Source organism: Bombina bombina, chromosome 1, assembly GCF_027579735.1.
Source record: "Bombina bombina isolate aBomBom1 chromosome 1, aBomBom1.pri, whole genome shotgun sequence".
NCBI classification, from domain to species: domain Eukaryota; kingdom Metazoa; phylum Chordata; class Amphibia; order Anura; family Bombinatoridae; genus Bombina; species Bombina bombina.
The window spans coordinates 1,362,262,700-1,362,287,606 of NC_069499.1; the positions used below are offsets into that span (position 1 = coordinate 1,362,262,700).

A 24,907-nucleotide genomic window follows, 5' to 3' on the forward strand; every position below is an offset into this window, starting at 1 on the left:
AGAGTCGCCTTGGGATCCCTGGATCTGGACCCGTAGCAAGGAACCTTGAAGTTCTGACGAGAGGCCATCAGATCCATGTCTGGAATGCCCCACAGTTGAGTAATTTGGGCAAAGATTTCCGGATGGAGTTCCCACTCCCCCGGATGAAATGTCTGACGACTCAGAAAATCCGCTTCCCAATTTTCCACTCCTGGGATGTGGATTGCAGACAAGTGGCAGGAGTGAGTCTCCGCCCATTGAATGATTTTGGTCACTTCTTCCATCGCCAGGGAACTCCTTGTTCCCCCCTGATGGTTGATGTACGCAACAGTTGTCATGTTGTCTGATTGAAACCGTATGAACTTGGCCTTTGCTAGCTGAGGCCAAGCCTTGAGAGCATTGAATATCGCTCTCAGTTCCAGAATATTTATCGGTAGAAGAGATTCTTCCCGAGACCAAAGACCCTGAGCTTTCAGGGGTCCCCAGACCGCGCCCCAGCCCACCAGACTGGCGTCGGTCGTGACAATGACCCACTCTGGTCTGCGGAAGCTCATCCCCTGTGACAGGTTGTCCAGGGACAGCCACCAACGGAGTGAATCTCTGGTCCTCTGATTTACTTGTATCGTCGGAGACAAGTCTGTATAGTCCCCATTCCACTGACTGAGCATGCACAGTTGTAATGGTCTTAGATGAATGCGCGCAAAAGGAACTATGTCCATTGCCGCTACCATCAAACCTATTACTTCCATGCACTGCGCTATGGAAGGAAGAGGAACAGAATGAAGTATTTGACAAGAGTTCAGAAGTTTTGTTTTTCTGGCCTCTGTCAGAAAAATCCTCATTTCTAAGGAGTCTATTATTGTTCCCAAGAAGGGAACCCTTGTTGACGGAGATAGAGAACTCTTTTCTACGTTCACTTTCCATCCGTGAGATCTGAGAAAGGCCAGGACAATGTCCGTGTGAGCCTTTGCTTGAGGAAGGGACGACGCTTGAATCAGAATGTCGTCCAAGTAAGGTACCACTGCAATGCCCCTTGGTCTTAGCACCGCTAGAAGGGACCCTAGAACCTTTGTGAAAATCCTTGGAGCAGTGGCTAATCCGAACGGAAGTGCCACAAACTGGTAATGCTTGTCCAGGAATGCGAACCTTAGGAACCGATGATGTTCCTTGTGGATAGGAATATGTAGATACGCATCCTTTAAATCCACCGTGGTCATGAATTGACCTTCCTGGATGGAAGGACGAATTGTTCGAATGGTTTCCATTTTGAACGATGGAACCTTGAGAAACTTGTTTAGTATCTTGAGATCTAAGATTGGTCTGAACGTTCCCTCTTTTTTGGGAACTACGAACAGATTGGAGTAGAACCCCATCCCTTGTTCTCCTAATGGAACAGGATGAATCACTCCCATTTTTAACAGGTCTTCTACACAATGCAAGAATGCCTGTTTTTTTATGTGGTCTGAAGACAATTGAGACCTGTGGAACCTCCCCCTTGGGGGAAGCCCCTTGAATTCCAGAAGATAACCTTGGGAGACTATTTCTAGCGCCCAAGGATCCAGAACATCTCTTGCCCAAGCCTGAGCGAAGAGATAGAGTCTGCCCCCCACCAGATCCGGTCCCGGATAGGGGGCCAACATCTCATGCTGTCTTGGTAGCAGTGGCAGGTTTCTTGGCCTGCTTTCCTTTGTTCCAGCCTTGCATTGGTCTCCAGGCTGGTTTGGCTTGAGAAGTATTACCCTCCTGCTTAGAGGACGTAGCACTTGGGGCTGGTCCGTTTCTGCGAAAGGGACGAAAATTAGGTTTATTTTTGGCCTTGAAAGACCTATCCTGAGGAAGGGCGTGGCCCTTGCCCCCAGTGATATCAGAGATAATCTCTTTCAAGTCAGGGCCAAACAGCGTTTTCCCCTTGAAAGGAATGTTAAGCAATTTGTTCTTGGAAGACGCATCCGCTGACCAAGATTTTAACCAAAGCGCTCTGCGCGCCACAGAGCAGTCGCGCTTTCGCTGATAAGTGGGCATTTTGGCTAAAATGTTTTTGATAGAATTATCCATTACAGCCGTTAATTGTTGCATAGTAAGGAGTATTGGCGCGCTAGATGTACTAGGGGCCTCCTGTGTGGGCAAGACTGGTGTAGACGAAGGAGGGGATGATGCAGTACCATGCTTACTCCCCTCACTTGAGGAATCATCTTGGGCATCATTTTCTCTAAATTTTGTGTCACATAAATCACATCTATTTAAATGAGAAGGAACCTTGGCTTTCCCACATTCAGAACACAGTCTATCTGGTAGTTCAGACATGTTAAACAGGCATAAACTTGATAACAAAGTACAAAAAACGTTTTAAAATAAAACCGTTACTGTCACTTTAAATTTTAAACTGAGCACACTTTATTACTGCAATTGCGAAAAAGTATGAAGGAATTGTTCAAAATTCACCAAAATTTCACCACAGTGTCTTAAAGCCTTAAAAGTATTGCACACCAAATTTGGAAGCTTTAACCCTTAAAATAACGGAACCGGAGCCGTTTTTATATTTAACCCCTTTACAGTCCCTGGTATCTGCTTTGCTGAGACCCAACCAAGCCCAAAGGGGAATACGATACCAAATGACGCCTTCAGAAAGTCTTTTCTATGTATCAGAGCTCCTCACACATGCATCTGCATGTCATGCTTCTCAAAAACAAGTGCGCAATACAGGCGCGAAAATGAGACTCTGCCTATGACTAGGGAAAGCCCCTAGAGAATAAGGTGTCCAATACAGTGCCTGCCGGTTATTTTACAAAAATTCCCAAGATTAAAATAATTCCTCAAGGCTATGGAGTATAAAATATGTTTATATATAAATCGATTTAGCCCAGAAAATGTCTACAGTCTTAAAAAGCCCTTGTGAAGCCCTTTTTTTCTGTCTGTAATAAAAATGGCTTACCGGATCCCATAGGGAAAATGACAGCTTCCAGCATTACATCGTCTTGTTAGAATGTGTCATACCTCAAGCAGCAAAAGTCTGCTCACTGTTCCCCCAACTGAAGTTAATTCCTCTCAACAGTCCTGTGTGGAAACAGCCATCGATTTTAGTAACGGTTGCTAAAATCATTTTCCTCTTACAAACAGAAATCTTCATCTCTTTTCTGTTTCAGAGTAAATAGTACATACCAGCACTATTTTAAAATAACAAACTCTTGATTGAATAATAAAAACTACAGTTAAACACTAAAAAACTCTAAGCCATCTCCGTGGAGATGTTGCCTGTACAACGGCAAAGAGAATGACTGGGGAAGGCGGAGCCTAGGAGGGATCATGTGACCAGCTTTGCTGGGCTCTTTGCCATTTCCTGTTGGGGAAGAGAATATCCCCACAAGTAAGGATGACGCCGTGGACCGGACACACCTATGTTGGAGAAAAATGCCTTTTTTTTATAAAAAAAAATAAAAAAAAATTTCTGTAGTGTAGCTGCCCCCCTCAATACCCTCCCAAATCCCTTTCCCAACATTTATTTCCCCCTCCCTCCTTCCCATACATAGCATTAGCAGTGCACTTAATGTAGCACCCGCCTACTCGTGTGCACTGCAGGAACAAGATCCAGAACTTCACCAGCGATGGGCCGACCACCCGCCTCCCCCGTATCCCTCCCATGCCACCAACGATCAGCACCATCGCAGGCCAATGCAGAGAGGGCCACAGAGTGCATCAGATGCTTAAAAAAGGGTATTGCAGGATGCCTCAATATCGAGGCATCACTCCAATACCCTGAAAGTGACTGGAAGTGATCACGATTGCTTCCAACACTTGAAAACCCTGAAGACCTGCAGGGTACGTCCTTGGTCATTAACAACCGTTTTTTGTAGGACGTACCCTGCACATCCTTGGTCGTTAAGGGATATGAAACCCAGACTTTTTTTCTTTCATGATTCAGATAGAGCATGCAATTTGAAGCAACTTTGTAATTTTACTTCTTTTATCTATTTTTTGTTCTCTTTCTTAACTTTTGTTGAAAAGGGACATGCTTAGAAGCTGGCCCATATCTGAAACACTATATGGCAGCAGTTTTGCAATAATGTTATCCATTTGCAAGAGCACCAGATGGTAGCACTATTTCCTGCCATTTAGTGTTCTAGGTGCCTTCCCTAGGTATCTCTTCAACAAAGAATACCATGGGAATGAAACAAATTTGATAGAAGTAAATTGGAAACTTTTTTTTAAATGGTATGCTCTGTCTGAATAACAAAATTAATGTATTGGGTTTCATATCTCTTTAATTCCAAATATCACTCTGAATAGTAAAACCAACAGATTTTTTTTAAATAAGGTTAGGAATTTGTTCAATATATTTTGAAATCCAAAACAGGCCAAAAAGTACCCTCTTTCTTTGAAATTTCAATAAAACCCTGGGCTTAATTCTGTAGTTGGAACTGGAGCAATTACTCCAATTAATTCCAGATCTCCTACAGAGGCCAAAAAAAACTTGGTCTTTTAAAGGATCTCGAAGACATTCGAGACAAAAAGAATCTTTCATGAGAAGGTCTTGAACAAAGGCTTATTTGATACACCTGGTAAATGATTTTCAATACCCAGGAATCCTAAACAGATCTCTCTCAAGCCTCCCAAAAGAGTCTCCTTTCTAAAAGGTGAGGTGACATACCAGAGGCCTGAGCTATGTGTACCCCAAATTTTAAACCAAGCTCCGTTGAGTAACCTCCACTTCTAATGCCAAGAGTTTGAAGGAGATGAGAAACAGTGCAGGTGAAGGAACATACAGCGTGTACAGCTCAGAAGTAACTTTTGAGCACGATAAACAGGCGACTCTAAATTTCAAGCAATGGTAATCTTTTAAAAAAAAAAAATCTACATTTTTAAAAGTGCTATAAACTGCTAATATAAGGTGTATGGTGTACAACTATTTGTCCCTAGACTATGTGAAGCATGTCTACATGTTCATACTAATAGATGGTGGGCTATAAAGGTGCAAAGTACTTACCTGTCAGCATTTTGTCCACTGTGCTTACCTTGGCTGCAGCAACTTGCTTACAGCAGACAAGTCCATCCTAGGCGGAGCACGTATGATGCCAACAATCCAAACAGTAACAGCATCTACAACCCAGGGCATTGGTGTATAAATCCACATTTTACCTGGGGAGGGCCGTGGATCCCACAAGGAGTAGTGAACTGTAAACAAGTGGATTGGTCCACATTTCACCTGCATGTAATATTTCTTACTGAGTAAAGATCCTTTACTGACTGGCTGATAACACCTTGTCTACCCCTTTGAACGACAGGGTACAGCAAGGAAATGGGCCTCAGATTGGTTAGAGGTCTCTCTCAATAAGGAGTAGATCTGCACTTCACTTTCACCTCACTCCTTATCAAGGATACAATCGAAAATAACAGAGGATCATTGGAAGCGGGATGGATTTAAAACTCTTGTGTTGTGGTATCTTTTGCCTCCTCCTAGTGGTCAAGAGGGGAACTCCCACACGTGATGACTTGTGGACTCACCATGTGATAAAAGAAAAATTCCCTGAGAAACAGTCATCAATCAATGGGCTGCTGCTTAGTAGTGCTGCTCCATATTTGGTTGCACTGTTATGGAAAACATTCACAGCGCAGCCAAGGCACAACGTTGTTTGAAGAGAACAGCCTGATGTGGAGCAGCATTTTAAAGAAAACGTGCTGCATTTGGCCTGTTCTTTCTGTAGACATGCTGCATTTTCTACCTGGATGACATGTTCTGCCTTGGGGTAGAGAGGTGTGTGCTATGTCTACCACAATTACCTGCTAACTAGAAGAGATACCTATTCATGCGCTTCATAAAAGGAAATTGGTGTCACCACCCTTACAAAGAAATCCTTTGGTGAAAAGTGGTGTATATGATCATCTACCTGAGGTCTTATTCAAGTTTCTCTCCTTATATATTTTATTTCCCTACAGAAGGGGGGGGGGGGGGAAGAGTCCAGTAGTGAAGTTAATTACCTATCCAAATGCTGAACCAGCATGTTAGATGGGTAAGTGATCACTCATTTAAATTAGTCACTTATCAATCAATATTTAATTAATTCCCCCGTCTGCATCATAGAAAGGCCTTATTCTTGATTTCAAATAAAAGATCAGCAAAGTACCAACAAAACGTGCTGCAGATTATCAAAATTAAACTTTAATTATTCAGATAGAGCATGCCATTTTAAACAACTTTCCAATTTACTTCCATTAACAAAATGTGCACAGTCTTTTTATATTTAACCTTTTTGAGTCACCAGCTCCCACTGAGCATGTGCAAGAATAAGTGTGTATGCATTTGTGAATGGCTGATGGCTGTCACATGGTACGTGTGTATGCATTTGTGATTGGCTGATGGCTGTCACATGGTACAGGGGCAGTGGGAATAGACATAACTTTTAAAATTGTCAGAAAAAAAATCTACTACTTATTTGAAGTTCAGACTAAGTGCTATTGCATTGTCTTGTTATCTTGCATTTGTTGATTATGCAAATCTACTGTGTTGACTGGTCCTTTAAGACTCAAATTAAGTTTTAATGTTCCAAACACATTTATTAAAAACACATAAAAATCTTATGTGCAAATTTTTTTTTTTAAATTTATGCTTACCTGATAAATTTGTTTCTTTCTCAACACGGTGAGTCCACGGATCATCATAATTACTATTGGGAATATCACTCCTGACCAGCAGGAGGCAAAAAGCACCACAGCAAAGCTGTTAAATACCACTCCCTTACCCACAACTCCCAGTCATTCGACCAAAGGGAAGGATAAAGGAAGTAATCTAAGGTGCAGAGATGCCTGAGGTTTAACAAAAAAACTGTCTGAAAATACATGGCGGGCCATGGACTCACCGTGTCAAGAAAGAAACAAATTCATCAGGTAAGCATAAATTTAATTTTCTTTCTAATGACACGGCGAGTCCACGGAACATCATAATTACTATTGGGAATCAATACCCAACCTAGAGGACACGGATAATAAGGGAGGGGCAAGACAGTTGGCCTAAACAGAAGGCACCACTGCTTAAAGAACCTTTCTCCCAAAAACAGCCTCAGCTAAAGCAAAAGTATCAAATTTGTAAAATTTAGAAAAAGTTTGTAAAGATGACCAAGTGACAGCCTTGCAAATCTGATTTACAGAAGCTCCATTTTTAAAAGCCAAGTAGAAGAAACAGCCCTTGTGGAATGAGCCGTGATTTTCTCAGGAGGCTGCTGACCAGCAGTCTCATATGCCAAGTGAATAACACTCCTCAACCAACAAGAAAGAGAAGTAGCCGTAGCTTTCTGACCTTTACGCTTCCCATAAAAAAACAAAAATAAAGAAGAAGTCTGGCGAAAATCCTTAGTCCCCTGCAAATAATATTTCAATGCACAAACTACATCCAGATTATGTAACAAACGTTCCTTATGAGGAGGATTATGACACAAAGAAGGAACAATAATTTTCTGATTAATATTCTTATCAGAAACAACCTTGGGAAGAAAACTTAATGCAGTATGAAGTACTACCTTAACAGAATGAAAAATAAGAAAAGGAGAGTCGCACATTGCAATGCAGAAAGCTCCAAAACTCTTCGAGCTGAAGAGATAGCAACCAAAAACAAAACCTTCCAGGTGAACTTAAAGGGACAGTCTAGTCAAAACTAAACTTTCAGTATTCAGATAGGGCATGCAATTTTAAACAACTTTCCTATTTACTTTTATCATCAAATTTGCTTTGTTCCCTTGGTGGTATTTTTGAAAAGCTAAACCTAGCTAGGCTCAAACTGATTTCTAGACAGTTGAAAACCGCCTCTTAGCTCAGAGCATTTTGAAAGTTTTTCACAGTTAGACTGTGCTAGTTCACATGTGTCATAGAGATAACATTGTGCTCACTCCCGTGAAGTTATTTAGGAGTCTTCACTGATTGACTACACTGCATGTCTGTCAAAGGCACTTAGATAAGGAGGCTGTCTGCAAAGGCTTAGATACAAGGTAATCACAGAGGTAAAAAGTATATTAATATAACTGTGTTGGTTATGCAAAAACAGGGAATGGGTAATAAAGGGATTATCTATCTTTTTAAATAAGAAAACATTTGGTGTAGACTGTCCCTTTAATATCCAAAGAATACATAGGCTCAAACAGAGCCTGTTGGAGAACTCTAAGAACTAAATTAAGACTCCAAGGAGGAGTCACAAACTTAAACATAGGCCGGATTCTAACCAAGGCCTGACAAAAAGACTGAACATCAAGCACATCCACCAGACGTTTGTGCAACAAAATAGATAAAGCAGAAATTTGACCCTTCAGGGTACTAGCAGATAAAACCTTTTCCAGACCCTCCTGGAGAAAAGACAAAATCTTCGGAATCCTGACTCTACTCCAAGAATAGCCTCTGGATTCACATCAATACAGATATTTACGCCATATCTTATAATAGATCTTTCTAGTCACAGGCTTATGCACCTGAATCATAGTCTCAATAACCGCCTCAGAAAAACCACGCTTGGATAGAATCAAGCGTTCAATCTCCAAGCAGTCAGCTTCAGAGAAACGAGATTGGAGATAACATCTCCACCAGATCTGCATACCAGATCCTGCCAGGCCACGCCAGTGCAAGGAGAATCACCAATGGCCTCTCTTGTCTGATCCGAGCAATAACCCGAGGAAGAAGGACAAAAGGAGGAAACACGTATGCCAGACTGAAGTTCCAAGGAACTGTTAACGCATCTATCAGTACAGCCTGAGGATCCCTTGACCTTGATCCGTACTTCAGAAGCTTGGCATTCTGCCGAGATGCCATGAGATCCAGCTCCGGCTCTCCCCTACTTGAGAATTAAGCTGGAAAACACCTCCGGATGAAACGCCTGTCTGCTCAGAAAATCCGTTTCCCAATTGTTCACCCCTGGAATGTGGATCGCACAATTGTGAGCCTCCGCCCTCTGCATAATCTTGGCTACCTCCATCATGGCCAGGGAACACCGAGTTCCTCCCTGATGATTGATGTAAGCCACTGACGCAATGTTGCCAGACTGAAACCTGATAAACTAAGCTGAAGCTAACTGAGGCCAGGCCAGGCCAGAAGAGCATTGAAGATTGCCCTCAGCTCTAGGATATTTATAGGAAGAACTGATTCCTCCCGGGTCCACAGACCCTGAGCCTTCAACGAACCCCAGACAGCTCCCCAACCCAGCAAACTGGCATCCGTGGTCACGATCACCCAGGTAGGCCTCCGAAAACAGGTACCCTGGGAAAGAAGATCCTGAGACAACCACCACGGAGGAGAATCTCTTGCAGCCTGATCTAGAACAATCTTTGGAGACAGATCTGTATAATCCACGTTCCACTGTCTGAGCATGCATAACTGCAGAGGCCTGAGATGGAACCGAGAAAATGGAATGATGTCCATGACTGAAACCATCAGACCAACAACCTTCATACACTGGGCCACTAACGGCCGATGAGAGGACTGCAGAGCAAGACAAGAATTGAACATCTTTGATTTCCTTGCTTCTGTCAAAAAAATCTTAATTTCTAAAAAATCTATAATAGTTCCCAAGAATACCACTCTTGTAGTCGAAATCAAGGAACTTTTTACTAAATTCACTTTCCAATCGTGGGAGCGGAGAAAAGACAACAACTCCATGTGGGAGCTTGCTTGTTGAAAAGATGGCGCCTGAACTAGAATATCGTCCAGATAAGGAGCTACCGCAACCCCCTGCAATCTGAGAACTGCCAGTAATGCACCCAGGACCTTTGAGAACAACCTGGGAACTGTTGCAATACCAAAAGGAAGAGCCACAAACTGAAAATGCTGGTCTAGAAAAGCAAATCTCAGAAACTTGTGATGTTCCTTGTGGATGGGAATATGCAGATACGCATCCTTCAGATCTACCGTAGTCATGAATTGACCTTCTTGAACCATAGGAAGAATTGACTGAATACATCTTGAAAGACAGAACTCTGAGAAATTTGTTTACACACTTGAGATCTAGAATGGGTCTGAAAGTTCCCTCCTTTTTGGGAACAATAAACAGATTGGAATAGAAACCTAGACCCTGCTCCTGAACCATCACTTCCATATCGGAAAGATCCTCAACACAACTTAAGAATGGCCTTCTTTTTATCTGGTCTACAGATGACCTGGATAGAAGAAACCTGCCCCTGGGAGGAAAAGTCTTGAACTCCAGCTTGTATCCCCGGAATACAATATCTACCACCCAGGGATCTGGAACATCTCAAACCCAGGCTTGAGCGAAAAAAGACAGACTGCCCCCCCACACGATGCAATCCCGGATCTGGGGCAGACCCTTAATGCCGACTTTGAGTCAGCAGAAAGCTTCTTAGATTGCTTCCCCTTGCTCCAGGACTGATTGGACTTCCAAGTGGGCTTAGAGGAGGAAGACTTACCAGAGAAGTTACGAAAAGAACGAAAATTATTCTGACGTCCCTTCTGTTTATTTCTCTTATCCTGAGGGAGAGAATGCCCCTTCCCTCCAGTAATATCAGAAATAATCTCAGCCAAACCCGGCCCAAACAAGGACTTACCCTTGTAAGGAATGGATAAAAGCTTAGATTTAGATGAAACATCCGCAGACCAGGACTTTAACCATAAAGCCCTGCGTGCCAGAACAGCAAAGCCAGAAATCTTTGCACCCAATTTGATGACCTGCAAAGAAGCATCAACAATAAAAGAATTAGCCAATTTTAAAGCCCTAATTCTATCCTGAATCTCCTCAAGAGGAGTATCCTGTTGAATAGAATCAATAGAATCAGACAAGGCATCAAACCAATATGCAGACGCACTGGTAATCGTAGCAATACACACAGCCGGCTGCCATTGGAACCCCTGGTGATCATACATCCTCTTAAGCAAAGTCTCCAGCTTCTCATCCATGGGGTCCTTGAAAGAACAGCTATTCTCAATAGAAATAGTGGTCCTCTTAGCCAAAGTGGAAATAGCTCCTTCTACCTTAGGAATCGTCTGCCAAGATTCTTTAATAGAATCCGAAATAGGAAACATCTTCCTAAAAATAGGCGAAAGGGAAAAATGAATTCCAGGTTTCTCCAATTCCTGTGTAATAATCTCTGAAACACGATCTGGAACAGGAAAAACCTCTGCCAAAGAAGGGACCTCAAAAAACTTGTTAAGTTTACTAGCTTTCTTGAGAGTAACTATGACCGTCGAATCAGAGTCATCCAAGGTAGCCAAAACCTCCCTGAGTAACAAACGGAGGTGCTCCAGCTTAAATCTGAAAGAAACAACCTCAGAATCAGCCGAAGGAATTACACTATCAGAGTCCAAAACTTCACCCTCAGACACTACTGAAGTATCTTCTTCCTCAGACCTATGGGAAGAAACATTAGAAATAACTGCAACAGAATCAGAAACCTTATACTTCCTTTTGCGCTTCCCCTGCAACTCAGGAAAAGCAGACAAAGCTTTAGATACAGCAGAGGAAATGTGAGTAGCCATATCCTGCAAAGAAAAAACAATCTGAGACCAAACGCAGGGCACTGCATGCGAAGAGGATAGAGATTGGGATGATTGAGGAGAAAGCTGCGGTATAGCTTGAACAGGAGACTCCTGAACAACATTCTCCTTAGAAAAAGAAGGCTCTGAATCAAAAAGCCTATCCCTGTACTGTAACACTCTCTCTATACAAAAAGAACAGAAAGGGATAGGTGGCTCCACATTAGCATCTAGACATAAATTTCAAGTAACTGCTTGCAAGTCCTCTTGGTCCATATTAACAAATTAAACAACGAATTAATCAAAAAATTAATTAAATGTGACAGAAAAAATTGCCCCAAAAATCAAACGTTACTTTCCCTTTAAATAACGTTAATAAAAAAGAAGAGCCCAAAAACAAACCACCCTGAGCCCTTATCTAACATCTCTACACCTTAACAAGCCCAACTGAGGTGCTTAAACCAGAATCCTACCAACCGGAGTAGGCACAGACTCCCAAACGATCCGGAACTCACTCTCCACAAAACCGCTCCAACGTAGCACCAGAGCAGCAGCGGAACAACCTCTCACTTCCGTCTCAAACATACACTGAAAGAGCGCACAACACTCGAGCCAAACAAAACTCCCCCCATCGTGGGAGTCTACAAAACCTCCCGGACGGCATGACAGCTACAAACAGTAAAAAAACGCCACCGGGAGAAAAAAACTGTAAACCCGTAGTGCCTCTTGCAATTCTGCCTGCACTGAGCCTAACAGCCAAATAAAACGTTACTGCCCCGTTTTACAAACACACACAAGAACCCAACAAGGAGTGAAAATGTAACACACCCTTAAAACAGAGCCCAAAACAGCCTCAGCTGCCATCCAAATCCTCAACAGTGCCCCACAATACTGTCATGAGTTAAAAAAAAACCTGCACACAATCAGGAATAAATTAACCCCCTAAGAGCCAGACTTTCTGACCTCAGAAAATAAAAAACAGCACTTACCTCTATAACAATCTGCCCGGCAGCAGGGCAGCTCACAAAGTTTTAAAGGCAACACTCCTTACATGGACCTGTGAAAAAAAAAAAAAAAAAAGACTGAGTAAACCTACTCAGACTTTTTAAAAGAAGGGCAGCACAAACTACATGGGAGGCGCAGAGGGGATTATACCCCCCAAGTTCCCAAATGCTTAAAAGACACCATTGCTCTACTGAGGGGAGTGACATGGACTACGGTAACACCCCAAAAAAACAAAGCAAACCTGCTTTGCTTAAAAAAATAAACTCGTGATTGAAGAATCAGACACCTAACTTTACCACCTCCTTGCAACTGATACAAGCAAAGAGAATGACTGGGGGTTGTGGGTAAGGGAGTGGTATTTAAAAGGGACATGAAAACCAAATTTTTTCTTTCATGATTCAGATAGAGAATACAATTTGAAATAACTTTCCAATTTACTTCTATTATTTAATGTGCTTCCTTCTATTGTTATTCTTTGCTGAAAGGTTTATCTACGTAAGCTCAGGAGCAGCAAAGAACCTAGGTCCTAGCTGTTGATTGGTGGCTGTATATATATATATACACACACATATATATAACATAATTTATGCTTACCTGATAAATTCCTTTCTTCTGTTGTGTGATCAGTCCACGGGTCATCATTACTTCTGGGATATTACTCCTCCCCAACAGGAAATGCAAGAGGATTCACCCAGCAGAGCTGCATATAGCTCCTCCCCTCTACGTCACTCCCAGTCATTCGACCAAGAATCAACGAGAAAGGAGAAACCAAGGGTGAAGTGGTGACTGGAGTATAATTTAAAAAATATCTACCTGCCTTAAAAAACAGGGCGGGCCGTGGACTGATCACACAACAGAAGAAAGGAATTTATCAGGTAAGCATAAATTATGTTTTCTTCTGTTATGTGTGATCAGTCCACGGGTCATCATTACTTCTGGGATACCAATACCAAAGCAAAAGTACACGGATGACGGGAGGGATAGGCAGGCTCATTATACAGAAGGAACCACTGCCTGAAGAACCTTTCTCCCAAAAATAGCCTCCGAAGAAGCAAAAGTGTCAAATTTGTAAAATTTGGAAAAAGTATGAAGCGAAGACCAAGTTGCAGCCTTGCAAATCTGTTCAACAGAGGCCTCATTCTTAAAGGCCCAAGTGGAAGCCACAGCTCTAGTAGAATGAGCTGTAATTCTTTCAGGAGGCTGCTGTCCAGCAGTCTCATAGGCTAAACGAATGATGCTACGAAGACAGAAGGAGAGAGAGGTAGCCGAAGCCTTATGACCTCTCCTCTGACCAGAGTACACGACAAACAGGGAAGACGTTTGTCGAAAATCCTTAGTTGCCTGCAAGTAGAACTTGAGGGCACGAACTACATCCAGATTGTGTAGAAGACGTTCCTTCTTTGAAGAAGGATTCGGGCACAGGGAAGGCACCACGATCTCTTGATTGATGTTCCTGTTAGTGACTACCTTAGGTAAGAACCCAGGTTTAGTACGCAGAACTACCTTATCTGAATGAAAAATCAAATAAGGAGAATCACAATGTAAAGCTGATAACTCAGAGACTCTCCGAGCCGAAGAAATAGCCATTAAAAATAACACTTTCCAAGATAACAACTTTATATCAATGGAATGAAGGGGTTCAAACGGAACTCCTTGTAGAACGTTAAGAACAAGGTTTAAACTCCATGGCGGAGCAACAGTTTTAAACACAGGCTTGATTCTAGCTAAAGCCTGACAAAAGGCCTGGACGTCTGGATTTTCTGACAGACGCCTGTGCAACAAGATGGACAGAGCTGAGATCTGTCCCTTTAAAGAACTAGCCGATTATTATAACGGTATGGCAGGATTTTCTCATCAATTCCATTCAGAAAATAAAAACTGCTACATACCTCAATGCAGATTCATCTGCCCGCTGTCCCCTGATCTGAAGCTTTTACCTCCCTCAGATGGCCGAGAAACAGCAATATGATCTTAACTACTCCGGTTAAAATCATAGTAAAAACTCTGGTAGATTCTTCTTCAAACTCTGCCAGAGAGGCAATAACACGCTCCGGTGCTATTGTAAAATAACAAACTTTTGATTGAAGTTATAAAAACTAAGTATAATCACCATAGTCCTCTCACACATCCTATCTAGTCGTTGGGTGCAAGAGAATGACTGGGAGTGACGTAGAGGGGAGGAGCTATATGCAGCTCTGCTGGGTGAATCCTCTTGCATTTCCTGTTGGGGAGGAGTTATATCCCAGAAGTAATGATGACCCGTGGACTGATCACACATAACAGAAGAAATAAATATATATATATATATATATATATATATATATATATATATATATATATATATATATATATATACACATACATACATACATACATACATACATACATAGTCATTGGCTCACCCATGTGTTCAGTTAGAAACCAGTAGCACATTGCTGCTCCTTCAAGAAATGATACCAAGAGAATGAAAGAAATTAGATAATAGAAGTAAATTTGAAAGTTGTTTAAAATTGTATCTTCTACCTAAATCATGAAAGAACATTTTGGGGTTTCATGTCCCTTTAACAGCTTTGCTGTGGTGCTCTTTGCCTCCTCCTGCTGGTCAGGAGTAATATTTCCAATAGTAATTATGATGATCCGTGGACTCACTGTGTCATTAGAAAGAAAGGGTCATTTTCATAATATACAAATGATCCTATAAATCTCTTTACTCCTAAATTATTTACAGAGGCTATGGGAAAAGTCAATTTAAATTGGCAAAAGAGCTTTATTTGCAGTAACAAACTAGTTCTGATAGAAACATTTATTTAAAACTCAGTCAATATTTTTCATATGTTTATATGTAGAAGTATTTTGTACATTTTTCTTCATGATTTAATTTTTTCCAGCATACAGTTTGTTAGTTTTCAGATTCTAATTCTACATTATAGATTACGGCAACAAAAATGTACGGGTAAAACTGAAAGACGGTGAAAACATGAGAAAGAAGAAAAATCAAAGATTTACTAGAAAAAAAATTAATAATTATAAAGATAAAGAAAAAATGATTGTACAGAAAAAAAAACCCCAACCAATTTGCAAAAAAATGAAACAGCATTTCCTCTGCCCTCTGACAGAATATTCAGAAACAGAGCCCAGTATGGCATTTCCAATTGGTTTAGAAAATATTTTAAAATCATTTGGTTTAGAAAAAACTGACAAAATCAGTGTTCATTTAAAAAAATATCTAAATTAAGTATTTCAATGTCATAGTACTGTATGACAAAAAAAAAAAAATAGTATTCATACTACCAATTGATTTACAGTGTTGATTTCAGTCTGACTAAATGTGGTACTAAGATTCTAATTTCATTTTCTTTAATTTAATAACATTTAATTTAATTTAAATTGCTAATGGAATGACTGCAAACTATTGTTAGAAGAGGCTAATTAAGTTTAAAAAAATGCAACAAGGCACAGATAAGTTATATCTGGAGTATAAAAAATATGGGAAACAGATAAAAGGTCAAAGGCTTAAAAATATGGGGAAAAAGGGACAACATTTGTACTCTTTATTTTAGCCAACAGTCATGTTTCTAAGACAAGTTGTAGTAAATATAACAACATATTCCAATTTGTAGACTAGCAAAACATTTTTATGTATGATCACTTGATAACAAAAAAAGGTAGCAATCACAATTATCTTGTTTTTTTTCTAAAATAAAAATAAGCTTCTTCTTTCAAACAGTGAAGAAAATGGACTATGGTCTTCTCTTGTAGGTCTGCCTCATGAGCAGATCAAACGTTAACACTATAACTAAATACAGTAAAATGTGAAACTGAGAAGAACAAAAGGACAAAAAAAGGAAATATTTTATTAAACATAACAGAAAATCAACCATAAATGTTTTGCTAGTCAACAAGCAAAAACTTAAAATAACGTAAAGTATAGCAGTCTTAGAGACATAACACAAAATGCTTGCAAGACTCTTTTTTACATTACCTTTTAAATGAAAATAAACTTTTAGCTTAAATTTGATTTCTAAAATTGGGTCTCTGGAAACACCAGAGAATTAGATTACAACAGGATATGATATAAATGTAAGATTCTGGGATCACAGAAGTTGGACAGCAGGTGCCCATTCTGGGATCACAGAATTTGGACAGCAGGTGCCGCATTTTTTTCTGCAAAAGCTGGCATGCAGAGGGGAGCAGTGGCAAGACATGCAAAGGGGATGTGGAGATGCAATGGAACTTTGGAATTAAATGGCATCCACAGCAGTGGGTAGGCTGCAAACAAGGTGTATGGCATTTAATAATGTGCACATCTATGGGGCTTTCCAAAAAATAATGATCAGAAGCTCTGTCAGAACCATTACTGCTATGCCAGTGTGGAGTCATATTAAATGAGTGAGAGCTTTTACAATGCTCTCTCCCAGTTTCATATGCTTTAGAAATTTAACATTGCAGCTCCTGTTGTGATCACAGAGACCTCAACCATTACTTAAAAGCTCCTTTAATGCACACTACAGATTTTATGTTTATTGAAGGGGCAGCCAGTCTGTAAACGTGCAGAATGCAAGGATAGACATGAATATGAGATGGGTATCCCATTTATATATTTTCCCCCCACAGAGGAAATGCTGCTGCTGTAAAAGGATAGAAGCCAGTAAGACCCAGCGCCAATTACATAAAAACTGGCCACTTACGGAGGAGAACGACCTATCGAGACTTTCCGAACTGGACGAGAGCTCCTGGGAAAGAGGGGTGGACAGGAGGTGAAAAGGCAGGAGGAGGATAAAGGGGAGAAAAAGGCAACATGTTTAAAACCACCAACGTCACAATGACACATTCATCTCAAACCAACCCCAGGCTCAGGGAGCAGCCACAAGCAAAGTGTTCTGGTCTATTGCAAACAAAATACCTTTAACCTTGCCAGAGCTAATCAGAGTTTCCTATGTAATTGTAAAAATGAGTAACCTACACATTCAGACCCTTAAATAAAGGATATCACATGGGTAAATATTTCTCTAATTCACAGGTGCACTAAAAGTAGAACATGACAACACGTACTTAACTGATCATCTACTTACAGGAGTTTCTCTTTGGTGAAGAATGGAAACCTGAGCAACAAATATGTATTTATTGTGTTGTTTGTTTCTATAACAAGCAGTGCCTTTTGTGCTGGCTGTGGTTAGACCTCTTAGGCTTTATCTAAGGTTCAGAAACTGCACTGACATTAACAGGAGCATAGTCAGTCGATCCCAGATCTTTGCATTACCACAGCAGGTTGTGCGTTACACAGAATGAAGTGTCTTTTGTCCCTGGTTCTTTCTATCTGACTGCCTCACATTATCGCTGTGCTCTGCTCAGACCCTGTATAACAAAAATGCACACCGATATAATAATCCTTATTACTTTGTGTTTTACATGGTCATATTTCCAATGTAGGAGTAAGTCACCAAATGCAGAAGTACCACCCATTTCCTGATTGTTATACTATAGCCATTTCCACTGTAAACATATAATCCATATCTAATTGTGGTTTAAAACACATATAAAAAATATAATCTTACAATATATATTTAATTATATTTTGAACAATTATTATCATATATATAAATTTAAGGGCTGCACGATTAATTTGCGGATGTGGTTTTAAACCGCGAACTGCACATATTGTTTTAATTATGTCTATGATTAAGGCCACTGGCCGAAACATGTCAGACACAACTGCTGCCTAAGCTGTTTGTTACTACTTCTTTTCCTTTTAACTTTGACGAATAAACTTGGACTTTTTAACTAGAAGAATGGTGTGCCTGCTTAATTCATCATTCTGACCCGAAAGCGTTCACATTAAAGGTGACAAGGTGACTATACTATCTATACAAGACCTTTGGAGTGCTCTTTGTTTTTGAATATATATATATATATATATATATATATATATATATATATATATATATATATATATATATATATATATATTACTGGGGTTAACTGCCTGTGGCTCTGGTGACATCACAGCATTTTTGGAGTGCTATTTAGCACCCAGGGCTGGTATGTGTACCTGGTCTTGGAGTGCAGTTCCTTTCCGTGTTTTGTATTTCTCTGGGTGATTACATCCACCTGTGCACCCCCTTCTTTGTTCTCAGTTTGTTTGGCTTTGTAAGCTCGCATGGTGTGGCTGTGTTAGGGACTCGGGCAGTGGAAAGGACCTTGACGTGGTGCCTGAGCTTTTCCCATTTGGCCAGATACGGTAACTAACCTTTCCAGTTGTGAGTTTATCTTAGCTGTGAGCTAGCTGGTGAGTGCTGGGTGTATATGTGTTTTATATATATATATATATATATATATATATATATATATATATATATATATATATATATATATATATATATATATATATATATATATATATATATATATATATATATAAATATAAAACAAAATTTATTGACGTTTCAGGGGGTTCTCACAGACCCCTTCTTGTGGGATACCAATACCAAAGCTTTAGGACACAGATGAAGGGAGGGACAAGGCAGGAACTTAAACGGAAGGCACCACTGCCTGCAAGACCTTTCTCACAAAAATAGCCTCCGAGGAAGCAAAAGTATCAAATTTGTAGAATTTAGAAAAAGTATGAAGCGAAGACCAAGTCGTCGCCTTACAAATCTGTTCAACAGAGGCCTCATTTTTAAAAGCCCATGTGGAAGCTACCGCTCTAGTGGAATGAGCTGTAATTCTTTCAGGAGGCTGCTGGCCAGCAGTCTCATAAGCTAAACGGATTATGCTTCTCAGCCAAAAAGAAAGAGAAGATGACGAAGCCTTTTGGCCTCTCCTCTGTCCAGAGTAGACAACAAACAATGCAGATGTTTGATGAAAATCCTTAGTACTATAGCTTGTAAATAAAACTTTAAAGCACGAACCACGTCAAGATTGTGTAATAGACGTTCCTTCTTTGAAGAAGGATTAGGACACAGTGACGGAACTACAATCTCCTGATTGATATTCTTATTAGATACCACCTTAGGAAGAAATCCAGGTTTGGTATGCAACACTACCTTATCTGTATGGAATATCAGATAAGGAGAATCACACTGTAAGGCAGATAACTCAAACTCTTCGAGCCGAAGAGATAGCTACCAAAAACAGAACTTTCCAAGATAAAAGCTTGATATCTATAGAATGCAGAGGTTCAAACGGAACCCCTTGAAGAACTTTAAGAACTAAATTTAAACTCCATGGCGGAGTCACAGGTTTAAACACAGGCTTGATTCTAACTAAAGCCTGACAAAACGCCTGAACGTCTGGAACATCTGCCAGAAGCTTGTGCAGAAGAATAGACAGAGCAGAAATCTGTCCCTTTAAGGAACTACCTGACAAACCCTTCTCCAATCCTTCTTGGAGAAAAGATAATATCCTAGGAATCCTGACTTTACTCCATGAGTAACCCTTGGATTCACACCAATGAAGATATTTACACCATATCTTATGACAGATTTTCCTTGTGACAGGCTTTCAAGCCTGAATTAAGGTATCAATGACCGACTCGGAGAAACCACGTTTTGATAAAATCAAGCGTTCAATCTCCAAGCAGTCAGCCGCAGAGAAATTAGATTCGGATGTTTGAATGGACCTTGGAGTAGAAGGTCCTGCCTCAGCAGCAGAGTCCATGGTGGAAGGGATGACATGTCCACCAGATCTGCATACCAAGTCCTGCGTGGCCACGCAGGTGCTATCAAAATCACTGAAGCTCTATCCTGCTTGATCTTGGCAATCAGACGAGGGAGGAGAGGAAATAGTGGGAACACATAAGCCAGGCTGAAGGACCAGGGCACTGCTAGAGCATCTATCAGCGCTGCCTGGGGATCCCTTGACCTGGACCCGTAACAGGGAAGCTTGGCGTTCTGACAAGACGCCATCAGATCCACTTCTGATTTGCCCCATAGTTGAATCAGCTGGGCAAATACCTCCAGATGGAGCTCCCACTCCCCCGGATGAAAAGTCTGCCGACTTAGAAAATCCACCTCCCAGTTCTCTACTCCTGGGATATGGATAGCTGAGAGATGGCAAGAGTGAACCTCTGCCCATAGAATTATCTTTGAAACCTCCAACATTGCCAGGGGGCTTCTTGTCCCCCCCTGATGGTTGATATAAGCTACAGACGTGATATTGTCCGACTGAAATCTGATGAACCTGACCGCAGCTAGTTGAGGCCAAGCCTGAAGAGCATTGAATATCGCTCTTAGTTCCAGAATGTTTATCGGAAGGAGGGCTTCCTCCCGAGTCCACGAACCCTGAGCCTTCAGGGAGTTCCAGACTGCGCCCCAGCCCAGAAGGCTGGCATCTGTCGTGACTATAGCCCACTCTGGCCTGTGGAAACTGATTCCCCTGGACAGATGGACCCGAGAGAACCACCAGAGAAGAGAATCCCTGGTCTCTTGATCCAGATTTAGCAGAGGGGACAAATCTGTGTAATCCCCATTCCACTGATTGAGCATGCAAAGTTGCAGTGGTCTGAGATGTAGGCGGGCAAACGGAACTATGTCCATTGCCGCTACCATTAGGCCGATTACTTCCATACACTGAGCCACTGACGGCCGAGAAGTGGAATGAAGAGCACGGCAGGAAGTTAGAAGCTTTGATAACCTGACCTCTGTAAGAAAAATTTTAATTTCTACTGAATCTATCAGTGTTCCTAGGAAGAAAACTCTTGTGAGAGGGGAGAGAGAACTCTTTTCTTCGTTCACCTTCCACCCATGAGACCTCAGAAAAGCCAGAACAATGTCCGTATGAGACTTGGCGATTTGAAAAGTCGACGCCTGTATCAGAATGTCTTCTAGGTAAGGAGCCACCGCTATCACCCATGGCCTTAGAACCGCCAGTAGGGACCCTAGAACCTTCGTAAAGATTCTTGGTGCCGTGGCTAACCTGAAGGGAAGAGCCACAAACTGGTATTGCCTGATCTCTGTGAATCGGAATGTGGAGATAATCATCCTTTAAGTCCACGGTAGTCATATATTGACCCTCCTGGATCATAGGGAGGATGGTTCGGATAGTCTCCATCTTGAAGGATGGGACCCTGAGAAATTTGTTTAGGATCTTGAGATCCAAGATTGGTCTGAAAGTTCCCTCTTTTTTGGGAACTATAAACAGATTTGAATAGAAGCCCTGCCCCTGTTCCTGCTTTGGAACTGGGTGGATCATTCCCATAACCAGCAGGTCTTGAACACAACATAAGAATGCCTCTCTCTTTATCTGGTTTACAGATAATTGTGAGAGATGAAATCTCCCCTTTGGAGATGAAGCTTTGAAGTCCAGAAGATAACCCTGGGAAACAATCTCTAATGCCCAGGGATCCTGGACGTCTCTTGCCCAAGCCTGAGCGAAGAGAGAGTCTCTGCCCCCCACTAGATCCAGTCCCGGATCTGGGGCTACTCCTTCATGCTGTCTTAGAGGCAGAAGCAGGTTTCTTGGCCTGCTTCCCCTTATTCCAAGCCTGGTTAGGTCTCCAGACTGGTTTGGACTGGGCGAAATTTCCCTCTTGTTTTGCATTAGAGGAAACTGAAGCTGCGCCACTCTTGAAGTTTCGAAAGGAACGAAAATTATTCTGTTTGGTCCTTAACTTATTGGACCTATCCTGAGGAAGGGCGTGACCTTTTCCTCCAGTAATATCAGAAATGATCTCCTTCAGACCGGGCCCGAATAGGGTCTGTCCCTTGAAGGGGATGTTAAGAAGCTTAGACTTTGAAGTAACGTCTGCTGACCAGGACTTAAGCCATAGCGCCCTACGCGCCAAAATGGCAAAACCTGAATTCTTAGCTGTTAGCTTGGCTAAATGAAAAATGGCGTCAGAAATAAAGGAGTTAGCTAACTTAAGAGCTTTAATCCTGTCTAGAATATCGTCTAACGGGGTCTCCACCTGTAGGGCCTCCTTAAGAGACTCAAACCAAAAATCCACTGCAGCAGTAACTGGGGCAATGCATGCAAGAGGCTGAAGAATAAAACCTTGATGTATAACAATTTTCTTAAGGAGACCCTCCAATTTTTTATCCATAGGATCTAGGAAAGCACAACTGTCCTCGACGGGGATAGTTGTATGTTTAGCTAGGGTGGAGACTGCTCCCTCCACCTAAGGAACCGTCTGCCACGAGTCCCGTGTGGTGGCATCTATGGGAAACATCTTTTTAAAAGCAGGAGGGGGAGAGAACGGCACACCTGGTCTATCCCATTCCTTAGTAATAATTTCCGAAAACCTCTAAGGGACTGGAAAAACATTGGTGTAAACAGGTACTGCAAAGTATTTGTCCATTTTACACAATTTCTCTAGAACCACATGGGGGGGTCACAGTCATCCAGAGTCACTAAAACCTCCCTAAGCAATAAGCGGAGGTGTTCAAGTTTAAATTTAAACGCTGTCATCTCAGAATCAGACTGAAGTAACGCCTTCCCTGAGTCTGAAATGTCACCCACAGATAGAAGCTCACCTGCCTTGGCTTCTGAGCATTGGGAGGGTATATCGGACACATTCAATAAAGCGTCAGAAAGCTCTGTATTAATTCTAGCCCCAAAGCTGTCTCGCTTTCCTTGTAGCCCTGGCAGTTTGGAGAATACCTCTGTGAGGGTAGCATTCATAACTGCCGCCATGTCCTGTAAGGTAAAAGAATTAGACGCGCTAGATGTACTTGGCGTAACTTGAGCGGGAGTTATAGGTTCTGACACATGGGGAGAGTTAAATGGCATAATCTCCCTCTTTTCAGTCAGAGAATCCCCTGGAGATAAATCTTTAAGCCATAATATGGTCTTTATAGTTTATAGAAATATCAGTACATTTTGGTACACATTCTAAGAGGGGGTTCCACAATGGCTTCCAAACATATTGAACAAGGAGTTTCCTCTATGTCAGACATGTTTAACAGACTAGTAATGAGACAAGCAAGCTTGGAAAACACTTTAATAAAGGTGAAACAGCAATTAAACAAAAACGTTACTGTGCCTTTAAGAGAAAAAAACTAGCACTTAAACTGCAAAACAGTGAAAAAATACAGTAAAATCTTTGAAATTTTTACAGTGTGAATAAGGGACTAAAGCAGCATTGCACCCACTTGCAAATGGATGATTAACCCCTTAGGCCCCAAACCGGATTGAAAAACGTTAAAAATCAATTGAGCAATATGCCACAGCTCTGCTGAGGCTCCTAGCTGCCCTTAAATATGATTTTGTGCAGAAATAACCCCTTTGAAATGGTTCTCAGATGCCAGAGGACTCTTCTAGGGAAGCTGGATGTCTCAGTCTGTATTAAAACTGCGCAGTTAGAGCGCTAAAATAGGCCCCTCCCACCATGTACTGGATGTCAGAGGGGCCTTAAGAAAATACTCCTAGGAGTATCTGACTAGCCATGTGGAAACTAGACCCCAAATAAAGACTTATCTCCCTTAAAAAAAAAAACGTCCTATTTATTTGAAATCATGTAAACGTTTTGTCACTAAGCAATATGAATATTAACATGAGTATTACCCCGTTATGTAAGCATGATCCCAGTCGCTATTAAATCACTGAATCAGGCTTACCTCAAATACACAAGGCTCTGTCAGCATTTTCTAGAACTTATTCCTCTCTCTAGAAATAAAAATACTGAACATACCTCAAAAGCAGGTAATCTGCAGGCCGTTCCCCCAACTGAAGTTTTCCCATATTCATCAGTTATGTGTGAGAACAGCAGTGGACCTTAGTTACAAACCGCTAAGATCATCAAATCTCCAGGCAGAATTCTTCTTCTAATTTCTGCCTGAGAGAAAAACAGTACAACGCCGGTACCGTTTAAAAATAACAAACTCTTGATTGAAGGTAAAACTACACTAAGTCACCACATTTCTCTTGATACTTCCTTTCTTGTCGAAAGTTGCAAGAGAATGACTGAGTGGCAGTTAGGGGAGGAGCTATATAGACAGCCCTGCTGTGGGTGTCCTCTTGCAACTTCCTGTTGGGAAGGAGAATATCCCACAAGTAATGGATGAACCCGTGGATTGGATACACCTTACAAGAGAAATTATATTTCTCTTTTGCACTGTGTATAATATTGCAAATAATATTATGCAAAGAAAGTCTCTCCTGGATTATTCTTAAGGGACAGTATACACCAATTTTCATATAACTGCATGTAATACACACTACTATAAAGAATAAGAAGCAGATACTGATATAAAAATCCAGTATAAAACTGTTTAAAAACTTACTTAGAAGATCCTGGTTTAGCTCTGTTGAAAATGCAGCTGGAAAACCCACTGCAAGTGGGAAATAAGACATTCCCTCCTCCCCCCATCTTTTGCATATGAAAAGACCCTTTACACAAACAGGAGCAAGCTGGAGTAAGTATCTGACAGTATTCTCATAAAACGTTGGGGCTTGGTTAGGAGAGCAATGTAATTTAAAATAAGCAAAACTAAACATTTAAAAAGAAAAAAAAAAAAAAAAAAAAAACAGATCA

The 24,907-nt window shown here is 41.2% G+C and overlaps 1 protein-coding gene across 3 annotated transcripts in view; it reads right to left on the minus strand.

Annotated features, from left to right (window-relative positions):
* Positions 1-24,907, minus strand: part of PI4KB (phosphatidylinositol 4-kinase beta) — a 126,259-nt gene that overhangs the window by 74,992 nt on the left and 26,360 nt on the right. For 2 of the 3 annotated variants that reach the window (XM_053703827.1, XM_053703836.1), the window contains exon 3: positions 17,127-17,171. The exons of the other annotated variant lie outside the window; for it this stretch is intronic. In XM_053703827.1, coding sequence (XP_053559802.1) covers positions 17,127-17,171 — 45 coding nt within the window. The remainder of the gene's footprint in view (positions 1-17,126; positions 17,172-24,907) is intronic. 3 annotated transcript variants of the gene reach the window in all.